General features: G+C 32.1%; 3 protein-coding genes across 7 annotated transcripts in view; 1 reads left to right on the forward strand and 2 right to left on the reverse strand.

The window, feature by feature from the left end:
* The window catches only part of LOC149724996 (uncharacterized), a 15,676-nt gene extending 13,826 nt beyond the window's left edge, over positions 1–1,850 (forward strand). The window contains exon 8 of the mRNA XM_089892375.1: positions 418–1,850. Coding sequence (XP_089748501.1) covers positions 418–515 — 98 coding nt within the window. The 3' untranslated portion in view covers positions 516–1,850. The remainder of the gene's footprint in view (positions 1–417) is intronic.
* Positions 583–6,016, reverse strand: LOC149724997 (uncharacterized). 2 transcript variants are annotated; one of them, XM_089892382.1, is made up of 2 exons: positions 5,671–6,016; positions 583–4,711 (listed from the first exon to the last, which is right to left on the reverse strand). In XM_089892382.1, exons 1-2 carry the CDS (start codon positions 6,014–6,016, stop codon positions 4,692–4,694), a joined length of 366 nt encoding a protein of 121 aa, XP_089748508.1. In that variant the 3' UTR covers positions 583–4,691. The 2 variants fall into 2 exon arrangements, with proteins under 2 accessions (XP_089748508.1, XP_089748507.1); XM_089892381.1 differs by lacking the exon at positions 583–4,711 and adding an exon at positions 4,741–5,004.
* The window catches only part of LOC149724998 (phospholipase D1-like), a 26,181-nt gene continuing 17,577 nt past the window's right edge, over positions 4,741–13,344 (reverse strand). For 3 of the 4 annotated variants that reach the window (XM_089892366.1, XM_089892365.1, XM_089892363.1), the window contains 8 exons: positions 13,127–13,237; positions 12,585–12,739; positions 11,902–12,002; positions 11,306–11,443; positions 10,284–10,386; positions 9,571–9,784; positions 9,002–9,115; positions 4,741–8,512 (listed from right to left, as the gene is read on the reverse strand). In XM_089892366.1, the coding sequence (XP_089748492.1) occupies positions 8,405–8,512; positions 9,002–9,115; positions 9,571–9,784; positions 10,284–10,386; positions 11,306–11,443; positions 11,902–12,002; positions 12,585–12,739; positions 13,127–13,237 (1,044 nt within the window). In that variant the 3' untranslated portion in view covers positions 4,741–8,404. The remainder of the gene's footprint in view (positions 8,513–9,001; positions 9,116–9,570; positions 9,785–10,283; positions 10,387–11,305; positions 11,444–11,901; positions 12,003–12,584; positions 12,740–13,126; positions 13,238–13,344) is intronic. The other variant, XM_089892364.1, reaches the window with a different exon arrangement.

Raw genomic sequence — 13,344 nt, forward strand, 5'->3', positions numbered from 1 at the left:
TGTCCCCCTGAGACAAAATGTCCCCCTGAGATAAAATGCCCCCCTGAGACAAAATGTCCGTGTGAGACAAAATGTCCGTGTGAGACAAAATGTCCCACTGAGACAAAATGTCCCACTGAGACAAAATGTCCCCCTGAGATAAAATGTCCCACTAGGACAAAATGTCCCACTGAGACAAAATGTCCCACTGAGACAAAATGTCCCCCTGAGATAAAATGTCCCACTAGGACAAAATGTCCCACTGAGACAAAATGTCCGTGTGAAACAAAATTTTCTCCTGAGACAAAATGTCCCACTGAGACAAAATGTCCTCCTGACACAAAATGTCCCAATGAGACAAAAAATGTCATGTTTAGTCCTCCCTACATTCTCTTCTTGTCGCGAACATTTTGCTAACGTAATATATATTTTCCACAGGTAAATTTCATGGAGAAAAACATGCTTCACCTAACCTACCAGTTGGTGCAACGACCCCAATATTTGAAGTTTATAATATCGGTAATAACGACGAGTGAGAAGAAGTGGCAAGGAATAAAAGCTTGGTGGATTTCGGAAACCTATTAGAATATTAGATGAACAAAATTGATCATAGGCTTTATTCAACTTAAAACAAACGTCTCAGTAAAACACAATAGTAAGACTAAGACAACAATAGGATTTACACGAGTAGGAAGGATTATCAATGAAAAGGATTGTTAATCACGCGCGTTTGAAGCGTACGCGTCACACAATAATTAATAGTGTTGCCAAATGTGCCATACCATTTAGTTTAACTCAGTGGGGAATAGAACTTAAACACTATCACAGTGGACGAACAAGAAGATTCAGAATTTATTTGGACAAGTTATGAATAGCTATAAAACAAATGTGCATTTTGTATTTTTGTACATTTTAAGAGGTTAACATCATATAAACACATATAATTTTAGAAAATAAAATTTAAGATTAAAATCAACACCATTTACTTTTGATCAATAAGATTACAATGAGATAGCAATATCAATAAAAAAAATAACAAATTTAGGTAATAAATGCAAGGATAAAACGAGATTATAATGTATAGGTAAGTGAAAAATGATGATTTTTACATGACCATATAAACATTTCGAAATTATTTTTAAGTGCGATCTGAATAAATAATTTTTGAAAGCAATTAGAATGAATAATGTTATGTTAAGTCATTGTAAAAACAAAAACATCTTACCTGAGTAACAAGACTTAAAGTCAGAGCCAATATATTAAATATCCAAGATTGAAAAATTGGTTTACAAAAAAGGCAGCAATCGGAAAAAAAGCCATTAAACATCTCTTTCAATACAAAATCAATATGTCGGTTAAAACTAAGTAACATTCAATCATGTGTGTTATTTTCATATTAGGATGTCAATAAATTTTCTTGTTACACCATTTATAGAAGAAAAAATGCACATTATTAGTAGACAGTGAGCATAAGGTGTATGTCAAAAAAAAACCTTTTGTGTCTTATACAACGTGGGTGTCTCCTACTCTCCTTATACAATATTAATCAAAAATTAGTGTGTCCAGTTAAAAACAATGAGATACATTATTAATTCCGGGTTATTTAACATGGTTTCCACCAACTACATTTTATAGGTTTATTTATAACTTGGTGGTGGATAACTTGATGATGCTTGTTGCATATAAGGTTGGGTGTATTGAGGTGTATATACAGTAGTAGGGGTTGGTGCGAATTCACTTTGTTGTTGTGATGCTGGGAGTATGTATGTAAACTCAATCAACCCTGGCTGGCTTCTACTTTCCCTCAAAGTCCAACCTACAGATTCCAACATATCTGAAAGCTTAACAACTAATTTACCCATCAGTAGGTAATTTTTTGATCCCAGCGAGCTTTTGAAGTATTTATGCTCCATGGAAAAGTGGATGACAGATGGATCGTCACTTGGTTTTTCCTGCACATTTTCAGCTCCGAAATATTGAGTGATTATCGGCACCACAGGTTTATGGTAACCATTAGTAACAGTGAAGTAACTCTTACGATTTTGAAGCATAATATGCAGATGAGGCATTTTTGAACACTTTTTTAATATGATTTTCTAGCACCAGGTTTTTAGTCCTGCACATGAAAATCTGATTAGAAAGTGCATTTTATGGAAAGTTAGTTTAATTATTCGTATTTATAAAGAAAAATAGTAACTTGGTGATGCCGTAAAGTGTACAGGACAAACAATAAAACATACATCATGATAAAATTGCAATGACATGGTTTAGTTACAACTAACGACAACGTGCAATGGGCCATGCAGGTAAAAAGCCAACTTTGGCCAAAATATCAAGTCCGATATTGTGCCTTACCCGATTACCATAGATGTAACAACTAACAACAACATGGTACCCCATTACCCCAACACTGAAAAATGTGAACACCTTATAATAAATAATTTTAAAACAATCAATATTACAGCAATTGGGTTGCAACAATTTAAAAGTTTTGCTTTTAAAAGATTAACTAAAACATTTTATAAATGATATGAGGAAAACAAGACAATGAATGTGTGTTAACGATTATGATGCAACAATGATATAATAAACTGATAATGGCTAATATTTGTAGAGTGATTAGTGACTATATAAAAAAAACATTCGGAACAATGATATTATAACACCATGTCAAAAAATCTTCTTTTTGTATTAACTGGAACAAACCATTGGGACCAGAATGTCATGTTCAGTCCTTCCTACATTCGCTGCCTGTCGTGAACATTTTGCCAACGTAATATATATTTTCCACAGGTAAATTCAATGGAGAAAAACAGGCTTCACCTAACCTACCAGTTGGTGCAACCAGAGCCATAGAAATACCGAGTAGTCCAACCCATTGTTACGTAAAAGACAAATTGAACGGCAATTTGGGTCCAAAATAACACAGTAGGTATAGGGAAAATCCATGTTTTTCGGTAAATTACAGAAAATCTTGGGCCTAAAAAAATTTAAAGGTTGAAAAATGTAAAAAACATGTGTTATTTGTTTTCTGTGTGTCAAAAAAAGTCAAAAAATGGAATTAGAAGCGGTTGATTTGTGACATTTTAGTCATTTAATGGGGGTAAATTTATATATTTTTTCAAAACAATGTTTGGTAAGGTAAATAGAAGCTGTTTTACGCCTTCTCACAAAAGGAAATCGCAAATAGAACTCAACAAGTTCGTTTAAACTCATTGCGAAAGTCACCGCTTTTGCTCTATTTTGAACACACAAAGACGGCAGTTGGACTACTCGGTGTTTATACGACTCTGGGTGCAACAACCCCAATATTTGAAGTTTATAATATCGGTAATAACGACGAGGGAGAAGAAGTGGCAAGGAACAAGAGATTGGTGGACGAACAAGAAGATTCAGAATTTATTTGGACAAGTTATGAATAGCTATAAAACAAATGTGCATTGTGTATTTTCTTACATGATGTAACTCTAAGTGTAAGCTAAACTCTAAGAGGTTAACATAATATAAACACACACACAACTGCAATAATAACTTTTGTTGGCATTTTAAACACTTAAGTTTCAAATCAACACCATTTACTTTTGATTAATTAGATTTCAATGAGATAGCAATATCAAAGAAAAAATAATAAACTGATGTAATAAATATAAAGATAAAATGAGATTATAATATGTATGAAATGGTAAGTAAAAAAAGATGATTTTTACAGGTTCTATAAACATTTCAAAAAATTGCAATTTCAATGAATGATTTTATTTAACCTAATGTTATGTAAAGTAAAGTCAAGACACATAACACTGGTTGCTTTCCATATAAAACATTGTACGACTAAAAATTAGAGCTCATACATACCAAATACCAAATATTTAAAAAATTGGTTTGCAAAATAGACAAATTAATTTAAGCTAACAATATCATCAATCTGAAGGACAATAAAATGTCTTCTTAAATTAATGCGGAGGAAAAAAATAAGTAACAATCTGAATCAGTCATGGGTTTCTTTTTAACATTACGAATGCAATAAATTTTAAATAATTTGAAATTATGCATTTATCATCCACACCACTTATAAAAGAAGATAACCATGTTAGAAATTGAGCATAAGTTCTATGAAAAAAAGTAAAAACTAAAAAAAACGATGTGTGTCTTTTATTAATCAAACAACTAGTGTGTCCAGTTATAACTAATGAGCATGCATCATTAATACCAGGTTATTTAACATGGTTTCCACCAACTACATTTTATAGGTTTATTTATAACTTGGTGGTGGATAACTTGATGATGCTTGTTGCATATAAGGTTGGTTGTATTGAGGTGTATATACAGCAGTAGGGGTTGGTGTGAATCCACTTTGTTGTTGTGATGCTGGGAGTATGTATGTAAACTCAATCAACCCTGGCTGGCTTTTACTTTCCCTCAAAGTCCAACCTAAAGATTCCAACATATCTGAAAGCTTAACAACCAATTTACCCATCAGTAGGTAATTTTTTGATCCCAGCGAGTATTTGAAGTACTTATGCTCCATGGAAAAGTGGATGACAGATGGATCGTCACTTGGTTTTTCATGCACATTATTAGCTCCGAAAAGTTGAGTGATTATTGGCACCACAGGTTTGTGGTAACCATTGGTAACAGTGAAGTAACTCTTACCTCAAAATTGAAGCATAATATGCAGATGAGGCATTTTTGAACACTTTTTAAATTACGATTTTCTAGCACCAGGTTTTTAGTCCTACACATAAAAATCTGATAAGAAAGTGCTTTCTATAGAAATATAAAAGTGAGTTTAATTATTCATATTAATAAAGAAAAACAATTACTGTGTGATGCAATAAAGTTTACCGGACAAACAATACAACATACCACGTGATAAAATTGCAATGACATGGTTTAGTCACACCGTGTAAGCAACGAGCCACGCCAGTAATACGCCAACTTTGGCTAAAATCTCAATTCCGATGTCATCCCTTACTGCAGGGTCTCAAGCACTTGGAATTGCAGTGGCAACAATATGATACCCCAACACTGAATAATGTGAACACGTTATTATAAATAATTTTGAAACAATTGTTATGACACCCGTTGGGTTGCAACTTTTTAAACTACTGCCTTTGGAAAATCAATTAAAACTTTTGTTAAAATAATATGAAGAAAACAAGACAATAAACGTATGTTGATGATTATGATGTAACAATGATATTATAACTTGATAATGGGTAATATTTGTAGAGTCATGATAAGAAAAAGGGAAAATTTGGAACAATGATATTACAACACAATTTAAAAAAATATTCTTTTTGTATTACCTGAGATAGACTAACTAAAGCCATATTGCAAAATTCCTGATTTTTGACTAAAGCTTTTCATATCAAAATTTATTTTAACAAAACATAAAAAAGTACCATACAGTATTTAGCATACGATTTCGACTACATAATTTGTTAAGCTTCTTTATGTCTATAAACAATCCAAATAGATATACATATTTTAAATTGAAACTCATCTAATTAATGTTTGAACAATCTTCATTTTGCAAATAAACATTGTTTAGAAGAAAAAATGATAGCACACTACCGGAAAACTTAAATAAAGTGAAATTAAATATCATTTCATAAGCAATAAATTGTCAAACTCTATTTTACTATTTAACCATTCTTTATTTTACTAAACAATAAACCTATGAGAACGCACCATATGATGGAGGGGGTGGGTTTGATGGCAAAAGTTTGTAGGTAAGTTCGAAAAGTCCTCCTTCTGTTGTTTTGCTTTCAATAAGACTCCATCCCAGAGCTTCAAACTTATCTGAAAGCTTAACCATCAGTTTCCCCATTAAAAGATAATTTTTTGATCCCATGGAGAGTTTGAAATAATTTTGCTTCATTGAGTAATGGAGGACACTTGGGTCATCACTTTCCTTTGGTTTAAGTTCAACTTTAAACATTTCGTTTATGATTGGAATCAAAGGGGCTTGGTATCCATTGGTAACAGTGATGTAGCTCTTGCTCATGAAATTAATCATCACGTGAATATGAGGCATTTTCGTGAATGAAATTTTAAATCAGAAAAAACTTAAATCAAAACCTGCAACTTTGTATGGAACACATTTTGATTAAAGAAAACACATTTAATTAAAAAAAATTAAGAAAGTTTTATAAACATTCGATTAAAAAATATAAAACATTTGATTTGATTAAAAAATTCAAAGAAAGTTTTGTAAAATGTCTGAATTTTTACACTTTTCGAAGATTTTAATCAAAAAATCTTAAAACCTGTTGTTATAACATGGTTTAGGATAGAGTGTAATTTTGTGACATACACATTATAGGCAAACTATAAATACTTAATCTGTAAGATACATATAATAATACTGCACATTTACATGAAATATACAAATTAAAGCATTATGAAGATTATAGAGATACAACAAAAACTATACTAATAAAACAGTTATGCAGTAAAATGTAGTCTGATTGAGATACTTAAAAATTACTCCTAAAGTGCTTTCTGTATGTCTGGGTCTGGCGATTTCGTTATAGGAAAATGCAGACATCATGTGACTGAGTGACTCTAAGTGTTTTCTGTTTATTTTTAAACTCATATACCAGTCGAAGCAATTGTAAACTGACTCAACAACTGGAAATGTAATAACTTCCGATCTGCTGCAGGACTGACAAAAGCGTCTTTCTTTGTACAAACCTAACCGAACAACAATAGTTTCGTTTCATTATGACACCGGGTTTACGCACCTGTTGTTTATTATTGTCACGTGACCTATTACGAGGATCGTTCGGAAAATTTTGGGCAATTTACAAGTTAATCTCGTTCTAAGTTCTTTTGTAACGTGCTCTGGTGTAAAAGTAGCCCTGGCAAACCTATGCCGTTCAATTTGTATTTAATATGACTGTTGTGAACAGCCCACAGCAATATAGTTTTATGGCTAATGACATCACCCTGCTGGTAATAGGCTACCTATAATGCCTATGCTCCTATTTTGACACACCGCTAGTAAAGTTTACTGCGAATAAATGCAACTACAGTAGGTAGAACATTAACCTTAAGCTCTTTGTAACAGCATTGACCCAAATGCATTATAAATACAAAACTGTAAACATACGTATATAAAGCTGCATATTTAAAATAAAACACGTTTATGTTAGATATATATAATTCCAATACTGCATAGGAGAGCACACAACACATCTAGTTAAAAAAATGGCCTAGGTAGGCCGCGTCTCATGTATCAATGATTATGCATTCGAATTAACACAATGTTATAGCACATTATTACAAAAAAATATAACTTATTTTCCAGAGTCAAAAACCTAATAGGCTGTGTCTTAAAACAACATTTACTGTAAATACCAGCACTTTATAATGATCTTAAAGTGAAATACTAGCTGTCCTGTATATAATGCTGGGTGTAGCATTATATAATGAGTTTTGGTTTATATAGTACTGTGGAGTAAGATGGATACTGTTAGCACAATGTCCAATAATTCATGATCTTAATTTTAACAATTAACAACGCTGTTTTAGAAAAGTGAGGATACGGTTATATTATTCTGTAAATGTTTTACCCCAACTTACTATATCATGAAAGTAAAAATGAGAATTAACAGTACCAAAAAAGGCGAAAGTATTAAAATATACAGGTAAAGAAGTATTTACAAATTTATCTTTGGATTGGAACATTAATAACATAAAACACGATAAAGCACATGTTGATTGTAAACAAGATAAAAACACATGTAAACACGATAACACGCATGTTAATGAAACTGTAAATGTTTTGGTTGGTCATGTATAAAAGAAAATATATATCAATACACTAAATAACTGCAAAAATTACAGGAATCTATGGATTATGTTGGTAAAGTGCAAACATGTACAGAGAATGTTATTTGTTAATGATCATGGTCAGCTTTATAGATGGCAATACGAAATAGAACTGTTATTAAATAAAACAATCTCATTGCAAAATGTTTAGAAATGCTAAAATAGCTTTTCACCGGGTTTATTACACATACATGTTGTAGAAAGTTTTAATATTTAAGCATATGTATAAGACAGAAACAAAAAGTACACATTAGTGCACAATGTTTTGGTGATCTGATCAACATGTTTAAAAACACCTTAAACTCTTAAAAAGTTCTCTGCCAAACGGTATTTAATAAAGATAATATCTTTGTATCTTAATTGCTTCACATACAGAAGTGTATGATAAGGCAACTGGATTGTTGTACAAAAATAATTAAAAAATAAGTTGGGTACAAAATAAAAAATTGGGTACATTGTTCCATTTAAATGATTCAAATTTTAATAAAAAAAACTTTGCTTTCTTACTTCGCCTACCTGAGAATAATGAAAAATAATTACTGCATAATTAAAGGCAGGGGAGTGAAGAATTACTTGATAAATAAGATATCTATGTCCATAGATCAGTAGGAGCCATAGCTTCCTTGGTCATCACATCCGGAGTCAAATCCTCATCAATGAGGAAGAGAAGGGGAAGAAGAACAAGATATCCTTTGATCTTTAGGAAAATTTATTTTTAAATATTTGTTAAAAAAAATATTTTTTGAGAAAACTAAAAAAAAACATATATTTTATGGGAAAATAAAATATATAGAAAGTTTATGTTAAAAAAGGGAAAAAAATAGGGACTTATCAATCATAAGATAGTAAGTTTAACTAACTGTTACAGATTAGGATAAACTGGAAATAGGTTTTAATTTATTTTTGTTACAATTTTTATCTTTAAAAATAATAATTAAAAGTTAATGCTTAAGGGAACAAAGGGAAAAATATGGAAAACTACCCTTTATTCTTGAGAGAGTAGTCATTGACAACATATATATTGAACAGGTAATAACAAAGCACTGTAAAGTAAACTTTAAAACGTGAAGTTTAATTAGTCATTATTACCTGGGATATACTTGAAGTAGGTAACAATCATTTATTTAAAAAAAAACATATTTTTTTAGATTTTATTCCAATTTTTAGTTTATGAAAACTTGTTTACTTTTTGCAAAGTAGTTTCAGCAGCTTCAGGATCACTTTCAACAAGAGGAGTTTTTTGGAAGGACTCAATGTCTGTTAACTTTCGCACATAGTCTGATGGAACGCAACAGAACACCTGCAGCCAATGTAATATAGATTTAAAAGTTATGACACAGCATTATGCAGTGCGAAATATCCATGATACCAATATTTTAAAAAAGTTGACAAAAAGATGGTAGAAACATAAAGCAATGTAATCAAGTGATTTGAAACAGTTTATAAATGGTGTGTGTAAGCATTAGAGGCAAACTAGATACAGCACAAGTTAAGTGTTATACAAGGTACATACACATCATGCGTGTTTAAATTAGAAGTAGCATCTGTAATTATTCCATAAAGTGTTGAAGTTTATGATTCCATGATGCAAAACTTCTAGTGTAAATGCTAATAAAATAGAAGAAATAATATCATTGCAAACTGTTGTGAAATGCTAAAATGGGATAAACAATTTATTACTGTTTATTACACGTACGACAACTTCTACTTTACACGATGTAAAACAAAAGTTTAAGTGAAGTTTTTTAGTTTTACCTTTTCATACGATGTTGTGTTCACGGCTGCAGTCTTCATCCACACATCTTTGAAGAAAGCTTCTGAAGCAACATCTTCAAGTATCTTACCAACATCGTGTGTCATCGGATCAAACGTAGATACCGTACCATCATAATCATCAGGTAATAAACCAAGGTGCTCGGCGAAACATCTCCTTCGGAGTGATGAAGCATATACACCAACCTTGCATGGTCTGTGCGGCGGTAAGAAGTGTTTATAAAACTGGTAAGATATCACAATATACCTTGAGTGTAAGGTTAATACTTTGGCATGGAAGTAAAAAGTTGACATGGCTCTTTATTGATGAACAGATAATTAAATTTTACAACTAGAAAAAGAAAATGTAATAAAACACATTTAACACACAATCTTTTTTAGAATCCTATTTAAGCCTATGAACCTAAGTTTCTGAAGGTATCGTATTGACTGTGGCCACATACAATGTTAAACACCAGGCAATAGTAATTAGAAACAATACAAAAACCCTAATTACCAATACTTATATTGATACTTCAAACATGAAAACTAATGATAATATTTACAATGAACCTGTTCAGGGTCCAAATTTTGTAAAATTTAAATTTTTGATACTCTTAATTTCTATAGAAAATTAAAACTTTATTTAGTGAATTTAAGTGAGATAATATATCTATAGGTCTAATATGGATCATTAAAATATAAGGACATCTCACTTTCCATCCATAGTAGAATCTACAAGTTGTGAATCTTCTACCAGCATTGCTACTTCACTATCACGAGTACCTGACATGCTACGGTCGTTTATATTCGCAGATCCTGAAGTGACAATACAAACATGACAAACCATATGTGGGATATGATTTTTATCTTATATGTTTTGATTTCAAAACTAAAACCATCTTTTAGTGATGTCAGAAGTGGTGGTGATAAGTCAATAAGCGCTAAACCAGGGTTTATTACACTCGGGTAAATTTACCCCTAGGGGTAAATTTCTTGTAGTTAAAGAGTAATTGAGCTAGCAATCAAAGTCCACATCAGTTGACGGGACAGATTTGTAGTACTTTATCAGCCAATTGTACTACTTCATCGGACGTTGGACAACAAATTGCCAAAAGGCAAGCGCATCCGTCGCATTAAATATAGCTAACGTAATTAGTTGTTTTTCGCTTTTTAATAAATCAACTTTGTGAGTAAAAACCATACAGAAGAAAAAAAACATAAAGAGGCAATATAGAAGTAGGAAAAGTGGCCTATAAAACAAAAGTATAATTACATTCTTTTTAGTGTATAAAACTACTATGTGTTAGCACCTCTGGCATTAAGGTAAAAAGCCCTTTTGAACTAATTCTTAGGTTGTCTCAAAGTTTACAATTTTATTGACTTTATCATAAAAAAATCCCCCAAAAAGTATTCACCCACAAAAAAAATCCCCCAAAAAGTATTCACCCACAAAGTAACATACTTGGTAACTTATAAGCTGGCCACGAGGTGTAAACACCCGTGTTATAACGACTGTCCTTTTCATAAAAAATCCCCCAAAAAGTATTCACCCACAAAGTAACATACTTGGTAACTTATAAGCTGGCCACGAGGTGTAAACACCCATGTTATAACGACTGTCCTTTTCCGGCCACGTGAGGATTAAGTAAGTTACATTAATCCATTCATTCAAGAAGGTGCAAGTTTAAGTATGGTATCTCAATGTTTGAATAATAGTATTTGTATGTAAACTTACCAATAATAACAAGTCTATCATCAACTATCATCATCTTGCTGTGAACGTATATGATTTCTGTGATTGGTTTGCCCATCAACTTTGAATGAGTTCGGAGACCACAGAACGAGATGTAACGCCAAGCATTGCCAGGGCCAACTATAAACGATCACATAAGTTATGTGTGTGCATATTTATAGGCGCCAAACCTGGGGTGGCAGGGTAGGCAGGCCAACCCCTGGATCCAATAAAATGCATTTAGCATAAGCACTACAACAATAAAGTCAAATTTGTTTTCTTGAACTGTTGGTTTCTGTTACACTGCCTCCCCTGCATTTTTAAAACTTTGGCGCCAATGTACGTATATATACAGAGATTTTATAAAAGACCATATTACTATAAAGTATCGTGTAAGTGATATGTATATTCTATTCCATTCCATTCTTTGTTGGGTCCTTGTCAAGGACCTGGAATTTGGGCCCGATTTGGCGCATTACCCGAACACCCAGGAAGCCCATTTAAGTCTTCATGCGATCGATACCGCTTCGCCCTAAACTCCCTCCACAACACAGACCCAAGCTCCTTATTTATCTTTATATAGATTTCTCTACACTTACTTTCTTTATCCAGTTCCTCAAACATAGATGCTGAACCTCTGTTAATGCTCTTGTATTGCCAGTGAAGAACTGTCCTTATGGCTTGACTTTTACCACTTTTGCTGAAAGGAAATAATTTAATTTAGGATTAGGAATGAACGTTTTATTCAATTCGGACAAACTACATTTTATGCTATATTGCTAATACCTAATAGACATATATTTATCAGCAGTTTATGTTCAGCACAACAAAATTAGAAAGTCTTACTGCAAGGCAGGCCATATTTGTAATAATAAAATACTTAAACATCTTATTTTAAGTCTCAAAGAGATCTTCTAGCACTAGTTGTGATCTCACAAAAACATATTTCCCTAAAAATTTCAAATTTCTTTCACACCTATAATAGATACAGCTAATGGCAACAGCATATCGAAAAAAAAACTGATAATTTATAACTAATATATAGTAGGGTGGGGGGAAGATGGTACAATTTTTTATTCTATTTTCTTATTTAATTTGGTGGTAATCAAAGAACATTTAAAAAATTACAAAACCGTATCCTCATGACTCTAATAGATTGTTGTTATTTGTTTAAAACGCGATCAGGGTATTTGGATATTATGTGCCAAGGGTGTCCTATCTTCCCCCACCCTACTATATACATGTTAACCCACCCAGCTACAATAAATGAATGCATCCATACCTAATATCTCCCTCAAACCCCGGCAGTAGAGGCATCACAACATACACGCGAAACGCTTTCTTGTTTTTATGCGCACGAATAATCCTCCTCACAAGTGTAGTGCAGATTTGGTTTCCAACTTGTGCGTTTCTCAAGCACGAGATGAAGAATTGATTCTATGATAAAATATAAAGGTCGATTATTTTACTTCTGCTACCAGGTATATTTAATTTTTTTTGCTTGGTACATGAAAAAGTTAATTTTGTTAATATGATGAGGTATTTATACCTTATAATGAATAAATGCATTAGGAGTCAAATATTTCAAACCCAATGAGCATATAACATTTTAAATGACTGAAATGGTATTTTAAACTATCTATATGTATATAGTAGTGGTGTGATTGGGGTATTGGGCCAAGTCTGGCTTAAATCTTAGGTCTTATGGGATGCCAGTCAAAAACCTCACTCATATAGATAAATAGAAAAATGGTACAAAACTTACCCATATGACTTAAAACATATTTTCTACCCTATTTTGATTTAATTTATTATATGGCTTACCTCAATGTAAATGAAGTGTTGAGAATTATCAATGGCGGCAATGTAAGCGTTTTGTATTGACCTGTCTACTTCACTAAGACCTGCCGACCATTCGCATGATGAACGTAAGATCTATAAAGATAATATAAAATATCAACTATATAACATTTTATGGTAAAACTTTCTATAGTGTGATGATTTTATAGAAATAATATGAAATATTAACCATATAAATGTTA

This window comes from Ciona robusta, chromosome 14 (assembly GCF_009617815.1).
Source record: "Ciona robusta chromosome 14, ASM961781v2".
In the NCBI taxonomy this organism is placed as follows: domain Eukaryota; kingdom Metazoa; phylum Chordata; class Ascidiacea; order Phlebobranchia; family Cionidae; genus Ciona; species Ciona robusta.